The sequence below is a fragment of the Miscanthus floridulus genome, unplaced genomic scaffold, assembly GCF_019320115.1.
Source record: "Miscanthus floridulus cultivar M001 unplaced genomic scaffold, ASM1932011v1 fs_884_1_2, whole genome shotgun sequence".
NCBI classification, from domain to species: Eukaryota; Viridiplantae; Streptophyta; class Magnoliopsida; order Poales; family Poaceae; genus Miscanthus; species Miscanthus floridulus.
Window position 1 is genome coordinate 42,908 of NW_027097403.1, and position 11,975 is coordinate 54,882.

General features: G+C 47.9%; 2 protein-coding genes across 2 annotated transcripts; one reads left to right on the plus strand and one right to left on the minus strand.

Annotated features, from left to right (window-relative positions):
- Positions 1 to 2,179: 2,179 nt before the first annotated feature.
- Positions 2,180 to 8,038, plus strand: LOC136533451 (protein ETHYLENE-INSENSITIVE 2-like). Its single transcript, XM_066525999.1, has 7 exons — positions 2,180 to 2,356; positions 3,569 to 4,258; positions 4,626 to 4,712; positions 4,841 to 4,954; positions 5,051 to 5,263; positions 5,876 to 6,055; positions 6,174 to 8,038. The coding sequence occupies exons 2-7, from the start codon at positions 3,998 to 4,000 to the stop codon at positions 7,902 to 7,904; spliced, it is 2,586 nt and encodes an 861-aa protein (XP_066382096.1). The 5' UTR covers positions 2,180 to 2,356; positions 3,569 to 3,997; the 3' UTR covers positions 7,905 to 8,038.
- Positions 8,039 to 8,737: 699 nt separating this feature from the next.
- On the minus strand, positions 8,738 to 10,597 carry LOC136533454 (L-ascorbate oxidase-like). Its single transcript, XM_066526002.1, has one exon. It carries the CDS (start codon positions 10,595 to 10,597, stop codon positions 8,858 to 8,860), a length of 1,740 nt encoding a protein of 579 aa, XP_066382099.1. The 3' UTR covers positions 8,738 to 8,857.
- Between the last annotated feature and the right edge of the window lie 1,378 nt (positions 10,598 to 11,975).

An 11,975-nucleotide genomic window follows, 5' to 3' on the forward strand; every position in this document is an offset into this window, starting at 1 on the left:
AAAATCACAATTGGAGTTCTGAAAAGGGCAAGAACATAATTTTTCCTTATAAAATTTATTTATCAGATTTACAAAGTGTAACGAAATTTCTAAATAAACTATTTGATTTTTTTTTCACGATCATGCCTCGACACATGTTTCATTAAGAATAAATACAAGAGTTACAACACAAATGCGAATAACACATTGCTCCAGACAGCTAGTGGCGATCCTAGGTAATTAGGTGAATGCCCTTGCGAACAACTAACAAGTAACAATAGGCTCATCGCCGACTCGAAACCAACACACACCCGGTGACTACATTGCACTAAGACTGTCTCCAACGGATCCAACCAAAAAACAAGATACATTTCCCGGTTTAGGTTGTGCACAGTGAAAAGGTCCGTGATCCATAAACTCCCTTCTCCAACCGTCGGGCGCAACAGAGCGTCCTCTTCCCTTCCTCCTCCTCTCGCGAGCCCCGCCGCCTCTTCCCTTCCTCCTCTCGCAGGCCCACCGATGGGAGCGCCTCCCTCCCCGCCGAGCAGATCCCGCCTCCCTCCCCGCTGAGCCGCCGAGCGCCGAGGTCGCCGGCAACTCCGTCCGTAGGCCCACCTGGCCAAGCGCCCCCGTCTGCGGTGCCGCCTGGCCGAGCGCCCCCGTCTGCGGGCCCGCCGGCGCCGCGGTCCCGCCTCGCCGTCGTCGTCCGCGGGATGCTCCGAGCTTCGGCCCTGGCGTCGCTGTGCCCGGCGAGATCTGGACCCGCCGCCACCGTGCGGGCGAGCTCCGGCCCCAGCCTCACCACGTTCGCGCCAGCGGCGCTCTTCTCCGCGGGCGGCGAGCGGCCCTTGCCGGCGGCGCTGCTCCACCGTAGGCGGACCTCACCGGCAGGATCCTCCCTCCCCTGCCTGACGTCGCATGTCCCTGCTCCCACCGACCTCCATTGGCGACCACAGCCCCTCTCCTGCCCGATGCCGCCTACCCCTGTTCCCTCCGATGGCAGCCGAGCGGATCCGGACTCCACGACGGCAGCCGCGCCTCCACCGACCTCCATCGGCCCCGGCCCTGTGCCGGGCCCCGGCGGTCGCTCCTCCCTCTCTCTCTCTCTGTGTGTTTTGCGTCGTCGAGAACGACGACGCTTTTTTGCCTTCCGACACCGCTGCTACGCAAAATGGCTGGCTTGAATGCGTCCTCCGTTGGATCGTGAGTTTGGGACGTAAAAACACTGTGCACGATGCATTTTGTGTTTAGGGTCGCCTTTTGCGTGCGCCGTTGGAGACAGGTCTAACTAAAGTAAACAACCATAAAAGTCTGGCTTCCAACCTTTTTTTTTTTTGCTTCCACAAGCCTGTCTTAGGGGCTATTGCATTATGGAAGACTAGTTAGACCCTAAGCCAAGCAACAAACGCACCCATAGTTACACGTAAAAGGTAGAGAAATATTGTAAAGATAAAAAAAGCTAGACATGTCATTCCAATATTTTATTAAGCTTTAAAAAAGATAGACACGTAAAACAATAGAAAGGGAAGTATGTCTTAGCTAGCAGGTTAGCACGGGCCTAGTACGTACGTATGGATCAATCTTGATCACGAACCAAGTAACTAAAAGTGGCAATCACACTAAGTGCCCAAAGTCCAACCCAATCAAAAGGTTGCAACGTTTACGCTTTCATGTTATCCCAAACAGTGAAAGCAACCAGCACTATGCAATCATTTTTTGTGGTTTTATATAGTACTTACCTATAGTTATCTTCTTAATTAAATTTCTTCAGCACTTGTAAACTTTTGTGACAACGTTCCCTGCTCAGATTCTTCAAAATTTCCCCCTTATATATATATATATATATATATATATATATATATATATATATATATATATATCCGACCTTTTAACATTTCTGAATTTAAACGGGCAAGTTAATCCAATTGAACAAATGACAAGAATTCTCAAAAAAGCGTAAGCACCACAGTTCTTGCTTCTTGAAATCAGGGCTGGTCCACAAACCCACTCTTGTCACCTCGTGACAGCAGGAAATAGTAAGCGCATAATCTTCCAAGAAATTTTAATAAAAAAACCCTGAAGAAGTCAATGTCCTGTTTATTTATCTAATTTATTGTAAGAGAAAAATAATATTTTTTCGTAAAAAAAATATGACTTATAAACGAAACAACAACGCGCAAAACGTAAGGGGGAAAAAAAAAAAGACACATAAGAAAAGAGCAGCGAGCAAGCTGAAGGTGAAAGCCTCAGCAGCTCGTCGTCCCGTTCCCCCCACTTCTTCCTCAGATAAGGAGAGGCCCCATGCCAGAGAAAAAGGCATCGATTTTTTCCCCTTAATTGGCCCAAGACCTCAGCCGCCTACCAGCAGCAGAAAGAGGTATGATTCTCGCATTGCTTGCTCCCTGCGTTTGCCCGCGATTTTTGCTGTTTTTTCTAGCTCCTCTTGCGAGTTTTTTCTTTTTGCCGTGTTGGAACCGCAGCTACGCAGGCGAGCGCGAGTACTAGCGTGATTTGGTCAGTGGATCCCGTTGAGCTGCTTCTCCCTCGCGGCCGATTTGCGAGAGCAAGCAGGTCCCCAGGAAGCGATCTCATTTTTCGTTATTTTTTAGTTCCCTACACCAAAGATCAGAATCAGATCCGAGGCCACCCGTTTGCTAGCGAGCAAAAACTTACCTTTCACCGGCAATCTCCGCCGCCTCGGCAAGGATTTTCCCCGGCCGGAACTCTGCAACATGGGGGGATCGATTGCTGCAACCTCCACGAGCTGCGCTGCCCACGAATCAAAGTCAGCAGCGCTGCCTGAACTGAGGTACGTGCTTGTTTCGCCGTCTAGTTACGCTTCTGATCTCGAGAACCCGTCGCAGTTGCCTCAGACTCGAGGGAGCCGGCGGCGGAAACACCGTGCGGCCCAAATCAAGCTTCCTAATGCCAGGGCACCCAATCGAGCTGCCACAATCGAGATCCCCATCACCTGAATCGAGGTCCTTTCGACCAGAACCTAAGCTCCCGCCGCCGACGTCGAGATAGCTGTCACCCAAATCGAGCTTTCCGTCGCTGCCGGACGTTGTAATCGGAGCTTCGGGCAGCATAGCTTGAGCTTGCTACTGTATCGAGCAAGCAAACCAAACGCTGGGGATCTTGCTTTGCTGCGCTAGCTTAGCCTAGGTATCCTTGCTAGGAATCACCCTCCTTTTTGGTGATGTTTTGACTTGCGAGTGCCTGGTGTCACTGGGGCTGCTTTTTCTCTTCTCCTTTGGAGTTCTGAATGAAGCCTATGATGGCCTTGTAAGAAATAGAAATATATGAAACTTACGCTTGGGTCGGGGAACGCCTACGAAGAAAGTTTTGGCTTAAAGGTGGAAGCTTTTGAGGTTTTCCCATGCGAAATAAATGCATTTTTCGATGTTATTTGATGGATTTGGTTGGCACTCGGTCAAAAGGTGTTCTTGGTTTGCCCTTTTTATGCTCTGGTTGCTGTTGCAATTGCAATTTCCCTTTCCCTTTGAATTTGTCGCTCTAAAAGTTGGTTCTCTTTGCCTGAAGGATTTCAGTTCTTGTTGCTGATTGGGTTGTTTGGATCTATCTGCAGGCAGACAAGCTAGGTTTTACTGCTTCCTTGGGCACAAAGATCCGCTGACCTCTTGGTAAAAATCCATTCTTCCTGGGAAAACCTCCTTGTGGAGTTGTGGTGCATAAACTGCCGAGTACACACTGCCATTTCTGGACAAGGAAACTGAGAACTACTATCCACATCTGGCACGACCCTTGTCAAAAACCATGGCTGTTCACTTGCCATGAAGCTGCTTGAACTGGAGGCACCTAAATGCTGTGGATTGTTCCTATGCAGATGATTGGATCAGTGGTGTCAGGCTTCGGGGGGTTTGATCAGATGTTGTATGAATAATAGCAGGATTGTTTGAGAGACTATAGTTTGGGTACTGTTTGCTTCTCTATTTACTGGTACGGTTTCCTACTGATCTGCGGCTGCGCAGGAAGGCGTTCTCTTTTTTGCCGTACCATGGATGCCACGGATGTTCAACAGAGCATGGGATTTATGGAGTCCAGGGGTGGTATGCCTAAGTTTTTCCATGCCCTTGGACCAGCACTCCTGATTTCAATGGGGTACATTGATCTCGGGAAGTGGGTGGCAGCCGTTGAAGCTGGTTCTCGTTTTGGATTCGACCTGGTGTTGCTGGCTCTCCTTTTCAACTTCACTGCCATTGTATGTCAGTACCTTGCTGCTTGCATTGGCACTGTCACAGGGAAGAATCTTGCAGAGGTATCGGTTTACCGATGTTGTTCCTTGGTTTTGCTGGCCTTCTCTTGAGATTTAGTTCAGTAAATGTTTGTTTTCATTTCACAACGCTATATTATGGTTTGATATTGAGTTGGACCTGAAGGAACTGAGAAGACTAGAGAGTAGGGAAAGTTCATTGCGAGCTATTCAATTTATGCAGATTGTTGATAAACAAACTGTATAAATTTACTTGCCTTGTTAAATAATTCTTTTCCATCTATAGTTCAATTATAATACTACTGGATGTAGAAGGGCTTCTTTTTGAAGGAAAATAAATCTTTATCTCATCTTACTTGTTCATGATATTCCTTTGAAGTTGCTAACTTTTTCATGCCTTCACATGAAACAGATATGCCACCAAGAGTACAACCAGCCAACATGTATTTTCCTGGGTGTTCAAGCTGGATTGTCCTTGTTGACATCAGAGCTGACTATGGTATTTGCACACTTCCTTGGATGTCTCTCATATCTTTTGATGTTATTTGTGAATTCTCATCCTGTAAGGCAATGTTACATAGTAGTTCTGACATGCTAGATTCTGATGGCTATATCTGGAATTTTCAGATTTTTGGCATAGCACTCGGATTCAACCTCCTGTTTGAATATGATGATCTCATCACAGGGATATGCTTTGCAACAGTGGTGCCTAATCTGCTACCATATGCTATATCCCACCTGGTAAGATTACTACTTCAAGAAGGATACTTGCACAGACACTGATACACTAATGTGACTTTATGTTTGCTAGTTACTTACCCTTTATGTCTGCTCTAGGGAAAGAAGATGGAAGGGACAGTAAATGCCTGCATAGCAGGATTTGCACTTCTTAGTTATGTGCTTGGCTTATTGGTTAGCCAGCCACAAATTCCTCTCACAATGAACGTAATATTTCCCAAGATCAGTGGTGAGAGTGCTTACTCTCTGATGGCGCTTCTTGGTGCAAACATAATGGCACACAACTTCTACATTCATTCAACAGTTGTCCAGGTAAATTGTTTGATTAGTGCACTCGAACTTAAAATTTAGCCATTTAGGGGACAACGGCTTGCTAGAAATAGTTCAAACCATACATTTACATGTATTTCAATTTTGGCTTTTGTCTATATGAGTTTGGAAACTCCTAAGAGTCAGCAACGAGATCATTATATTGAACTTCTGCTCACGCCAGTTGGATATTGGATACAACTTGTAAACTATATTTATTTCCTTTATTAATTTGATGAATTGTGGGTACACTGCATCGAATGATCAAAATAAAACAAGATGTAATTAGTCATGTTTCAATTGTTTGCATAACTTCATACAAGTTTTCACTATAGGATCCACACTTTGTTCATCTCATCATCTGTACACATTGTGCTCAGCTTTTGGAAATTTTTGATAGTTCATGAAATTTTGCATCTTATGTTCGAGTTTGTAGCATATTACAAAACATCAAAATTGTACTATTTCTAACTTTTCACATCGTGCTCAGTGGATAATATTGACATGTGCAAAAAATGAAAGTAGCGAAAGTTTGCGCACTTGTGGTAGTTTGTTTTTGCTGAATTGTCTTCAGTTTCTGTGCGTATTCTTAATCAAGAAACATTGTATTTGCAGGGTCAGAAAAAGTCATCTGCAGTTGGTCTTGGCGCCTTATTTCACGACCATCTTTTTTCAATATTGTTCATTTTTACTGGAATCTTTATGGTGAACTATGTTCTAATGAACTCTGCAGCAGTGGAATCTACTAATACTCTTCTCATTACCTTCCAAGATGTTGTAGAGCTAATGAATCAGGTAAGCACCTAAATTTCCTATTTGTTTACTCCGCTCTGTGCTAAGTTTCTGCTGAAAGTTTTATTTAGGAAGCAATCCTACTCCGCTATAAAAAACTGAACTTTTGAGTACTTTGCAGATTTTTGTAAACCCTCTGGCACCAACTATATTTTTAGTGGTTCTTCTCTTCTCCAGCCACATCATCTCGCTGACATCTGCTATCGGTAGCCAAGTGATTTCACAGCATTTATTTGGTATAAACCTTCCTCTTTCTGGACATCATCTCCTACTGAAGGTTTTTGCCATAGTTCCTACTCTATACTGGGCGAAAGTTGCAGGAGCTGAAGGGATTTACCAATTATTAATTATATGCCAGATTATCCAGGCCATGCTCCTTCCATCTTCAGTCATCCCACTTTTTCGTGTTGCTTCATCAAGATCAATAATGGGAGCCCATAGAGTGTCTTTGCATCTGGAGATACTGGGTTTTCTTGCATTTCTCCTTATGCTATTTTCAAATATCATATTTGTGGCAGAAATGCTATTTGGCGACAGTGGCTGGATGAACAATCTGAAAGGATATACTGGAAGCCCTGTGGTGCTCCCATATACTTTTTTCGTTTTAGTTGCATGTGTATCTGTGGCTTTTTCACTGTACCTGGCTGTTACACCATTGAGATCTGGAAGCCATGAAGCTGAATCCCATGAATGGTCTGTGCATTCTCAGAGAGAACTCTTGAATACTCCTCAAGAAAGGGAAGATGTTAAGGTGGACAATGTTACATATGAGGAAGATCAGAGATCAGATGTTGGCCCTTCTCCCAGGGATGTGCCTGACAGCCATCCGGAACTGGCCATGGACTATATGGATACTTCTGACACTGCTGTAGAATCTGATCACGACTCTCAACAATCTACTGCTTATGCATCCACTGCTCCTGAAACCTGCCCCTCCCCGTCATTTACTCGTGAGGAGACAAAATCAGTTGTTGCAGTCAACTGGCCGGAGCCTTTGGAGAATGTTCCTACTTCTACTGTGTTAGAGGAAAGCACAGTAGAAAGTGTGGTATCTAGGATGACGACTGAAAGAGATGTTTTAGTAGAAACAGATGTTTTCTCAGCTAAGGATAAGGAAGATATGCATGCTTTGGAGTCTGAGAAGTCAATTGTTGATAGCACCCCTTGTGTGTCTGATGATGGTCCACCATCCCTTACCTTCAACAGGGGAAAAGGCTCAGATGCAGGAAATGGAAATGGTAGTCTCTCGAGGTTATCTGGTTTGGGCCGTGCAGCAAGGAGGCAGCTAGCTGCTAGTCTTGATGAGTTCTGGGGGCATCTGTTTGACTACCATGGTAAGCTCACTCAAGAAGCTAGCACAAAAAAGTTTGGTATCTTGCTTGGGATAGACCTTAGAAAACCTAGCACAGCTGTAAGAACGGATAAGCAAGCTGTTGAAATACCCAAGAATCCACTTGTGAGAGACTCATTGCGGGGGGCAGCTTTTTTGTCAAGCTCAGTGGACCTGATGTCCCCTAAGAATGAGACATCGAACTTGGAACTTGCATATGGGCTTCAGAGGGGACCGGGCATGGGATTGTCAAGCTGGTCTCAGGGTATGCAGCTACCAAATACACAGCTGCAGAGCTCAAGCAACAGCCTACTTGAGCAAAGTGCAAGATTAAACTCAAATTTTAGTGCGCCATCTTATTCAGACAACAATCAGTTCTACCAACCTGCAACAATTCATGGGTACCAGCTCACGTCTTACTTGAAACAGATGAATGCCAGCCGAAACCCTTACTCTAGCATGCCACTGGACCCACAGCGGCTTCCGAAAATCATCTGGGTCTGCTGTGCCAACCTATGTTGATTCCGTGATGCATGCTCGTAATCATAATCTGCTTGCTTCACTGGGTGCTACTCCTTCACAGATTCCTGCAACATCCCGCGTAGGCTCAATGATGCCTGAAAGATCGTATTATGATCCTTCCACTGCTGATGGGAATGAAATATATAAGAAAGTATTAATACCTATGGTACATAATATTGGCATTAGATAGATTGTTAAAATTTTTAATAATAAACTTATTTGGAGATATAAATAGTACTAACATTTTCTGCAACTCTAGTTAAACTTAAAAAAGTTTGACCTACACGAATACCATAACAACACTTAAAAAGGAATAGAGGAAGTACTTGATATGAATTCGGATAATTTAAGAACCACATGCGAAACGCACAAATTACGTTCCATTGTTTAAAGGAGGATTCACAGGTACATGTGTCTTGTGTGTGTCCCTTATGTACCGTTAGAAAATTAGCGCATCTTGAGACAGTGATGATTCTACCTTATATAAGAGCAACTCCAAGAGACTCTTTATATTCTTTCTAATTTAAAGGAATAGAGACTTTGGTGAAAAAATAACATCCAATAGCCTCTTTAATTGGATCTCTAAATATAGACATCATCTGTTTCGAATTTCTCACTAACCAAAGATGTAGAATGAAGATGATTCATTAGAGTATGCACAAGAAATGCAAAAGCTGTTAGAGGATACAAAGATATAGAAAACGAATTTTACTCAAATAACTCTCCAAGTGATGATTTAGAAAGTAAACTTTAGAAAGACTCATGGAGATGCTCTGAGAAATTAAAAGAAATGGAATAGCTTTATTTATCACTTGGTAACAGTACTAGCAGTACAAAATACAGTCTTGAAAATTATTGAAACAAATTGATTGGGCTTATTACAAATTGTACACAAATAAAGAATTGGTCACGAAGAAATGTTGTCATGTGATGGCGGCGCCTGGCTACCTAGGTCAAGGCAGGGTCCTGGATCGTCCACAGCCCATGATAGACTTGGGCAAGCGGCCGACCGTGTCCACGCCCTCCTCGAACACCACCGCCATGCCCATGTACACGTGCGCCTCGATGTGGCAGTGGAACAGCCACACGCCGGGGTTGTCCGCCACGAACCTCACCGCCGTCCACCCCTTGGGGTGCAGCGCCACCGTGTTCTTCATGACGGGGTCCCTCAGGTTGAACCTGGCCGTGTCCCTCTCCGGGTCGAACTTGCCGTCGCCGTAGGCGAGCACCCAGAAGTCGTGCCCGTGGAGGTGCCACGGGTGCGTCTCGCTCTTCTTGTTGAGCGCCACCGTGTTCTGCAGCACCAAGTCCACCACGGACCCTAGCGCCAGCCGGTACACGGCGCTGGCCACTGTCCCGTTCGCCGGCGGCGGCCGCTCGATGTCGTAGCTCCTGAAGTCGTACGTCTCCGGCGGGGGTCGCGCGTCGTACGCGCCCTGCAGGCCGCGCTTCATGGATACGAGGTACGGCGTCGCAGGGAACGCGAGGGAGACGCCGTTGATGGCCCACTTGGTGTGGCCGCCGATCCGGTTCTGCGTGTTGAGGAGGAGGAGCGCGCGGTCGGGCCGCGGCGGCACGGGCAGCACGTGGTCCGGGTGCGCGACGGCGAGGGACCTGCTCTGCTCCACCCGGGCCTTCACGTCGTCCCATGCGGGTCCCTCCGGCCGCGGCGTCGGCGGCGGCGCCCTCGGGTCGTTGCCGGCGTAGCTGAGGATGGCCATGGCGCTCGTCGTGTTGCGCGCCCGGGCCACGACGTGGGAGGCGGCCCAGTAGTTCCGAGACGGGTCCTGGTCGGCCTTGACCAGGACCGAGTAGGACTCGCCGGAGTAGATGTAGAGGCTGTCCACGACGACGGGCCTCACGTAGTAGCCGTCGACCTCCACTACCGTCATGGAGTGGCCCTCGATCGCGAAGTTGAGCGCCGACAGCGACGTCAGGCTGCCAACGCGGAGGCGGTACGTCTTCCCCGGCACGGCCGTGAAGAGCGGCGGCGGCGCGCATCCTGCGGAGCGGGGGACGTTGCAGGCAGCGTCGCTGCTGCCGTTGGGAGCACGCGAGCAGTGGAATGGCTCGAACACTCCACGGCCGTTGATGAGCAGGGACTGTGGCTCGCCGACGAAGACGAGCGGGTCGGACGCGAGCCCGACGGCCTGCTCGTACACGCTCTTGTGCCACCAGTCCATGAGCAGGATGGTGCGCTCCTCATCATAGGTAAACGGCTCCGCCACGCCGTCGGGCGCCGACACGACGAGCATGCCGTCGAGCCCGGCCACGCGCTGCATCCCGTAGTGGGCGTGGTAGAAGTAGGTGCCCGGCCTGTCGACGACGAACCGGTAGGTGAAGGTGTCGCCGGGGAGGATGGGGCACTGCGTGACGCCCACGGTGCCGTCGGCCCACGGCGAGCCGATCTGGCGGATGCCGTGCCAGTGGATGCCGGTGTTCTCGGTCTCCAGCTTGTTGTGCACGGTGACCACGATAGTGTCGCCCTGCGTGGCGTGGATGGTTGGCCCCGGGGACTCGCCGTTGATGGTCACCGCCAGCTTCTCGACGCAGTCGAGGGACTTGTAGTGGTACGCGATGTCCCACGTGTGGTGGTGCACCTTGGCCTCCGCGGAGACGGAGAGCGCCGCCAGCGAGCACAACAGGAGGAGGACGGCGGCGAGCATGCGCTGCGGCCGCCGCGGCGTTGGCATTGTGTCGTACTTCGTCGGTCGTGAGAAACTGATCGAGAACGATCGACGAACTGGACGAAGAAGCTAGCTAGCTAGTTATGTGATATTGCTTGGTGTGTGTGCGTGTGTGTTGAGCACGGGTGCTGCCGCAGGGCCTTTATACGTGGTCTGGTGCGAACCGGTCGGGTGCAAGTGTATCTGCATGCGTGTGCTCAATTTGGACAAATGGTTCAAGTGTACCATTTCAAAAAAGCACACGACGCGGGAAAAAGTTGTTAGCCGTCGTTATGCTGAGTTTTCTTCAAACACGACGCGACAGAGAGCTAGCGTCGCAACAGGGGCCGAGTCCCAGCAACGATAATGAACACGCGGTTCAATTTGATTAGTGTATACGTACATACATACAATGAATAAAAGAAGAAATATTCAATCATTGGAGTGTGTCGTCATCGTGCTCGTGCTCGTGTGCACGCCACCGAAGCCAAGTCTCGATCGATCGTTGACCGTACTTCTACACATGCCAATGGAAAGCTCGTGCTGCTTTGTCTCCAGGACCGGGCTGATCCAGTCATGCAAACACACCTTGAGTAACGACGACCATGAATAAGTGCAACAACGTGTTTATGACACTATATAAACGAACCACATAAACATATTTCATGATAAATCTAATGCTTATTATTTAATGCCATAAGTAGTCATATTTTTTCTATATATAAATTTAGTTAAACTGAAGATTGCTTGACTCAATCAAACTACGTGATAAGATGGGATATCTTACTTTATATATGCCCCCCCTCCCTCTGACCAAAAGTAATATAATTGAGGAACTTACCCGATCCGGTCTGATCCAATGTAGGCCCGTTCGGTAAAACTCTATCTCCTCTATAGCAAGGAGTCATTTTTATCTCTCCACTCAAAGTGAACTAAAAACTAATGAAGTCGTCTTTTTTTGGCTTCGTATGCTCTGGCTTTATATGCCAGAAACCCTCATCATCCCCTAGCTATCTCATAACGGCTCGTCAAGGTCTATGACCTTTTTACCTACAATGCATATAATATATACCTTTCTATTATCAGCCTCCAAAGACATCAAGGTCTATGACCTTTCACCTAATGTACTAAACCACCAGCATATGTAATATACACCTACACGTATGTACCATACGCATCATGTACATGTATATCTCCACCATTATAACCTTATCGTGGATGGTAGGAACTCTCACGACTCGCAGGGCACGGGGCGAAGACCCACCTCCAGGCGGGCTCCCCAAAGCCGGCGCCGACCGCTCCCTTGCCCGGCTCCCCCTCCCCCATCCCCTCCTCCTTCCCCCACGCGATCCTCCTTCACTTAGCCATGCGCGGGACGCTTCGCATCCCCGTCGATGGCGCCACC

What these genes read in the sequence shown, in the direction of transcription:
- LOC136533451 (XM_066525999.1), top strand. Translation starts at nt 3,998, where the DNA reads ATGGATGCCACGGATGTTCAACAGAGCATGGGATTTATGGAGTCCAGG. An exon ending in TGACATCAGAGCTGACTATG is followed by an intron (nt 4,713 to 4,840) that starts GTATTTGCACAC and finishes TGGAATTTTCAG; the next exon opens with ATTTTTGGCATAGCACTCGG. An exon ending in CATATGCTATATCCCACCTG is followed by an intron (nt 4,955 to 5,050) that starts GTAAGATTACTA and finishes TGTCTGCTCTAG; the next exon opens with GGAAAGAAGATGGAAGGGAC.
- LOC136533454 (XM_066526002.1), bottom strand. Translation starts at nt 10,597, where the DNA reads ATGCCAACGCCGCGGCGGCCGCAGCGCATGCTCGCCGCCGTCCTCCTC.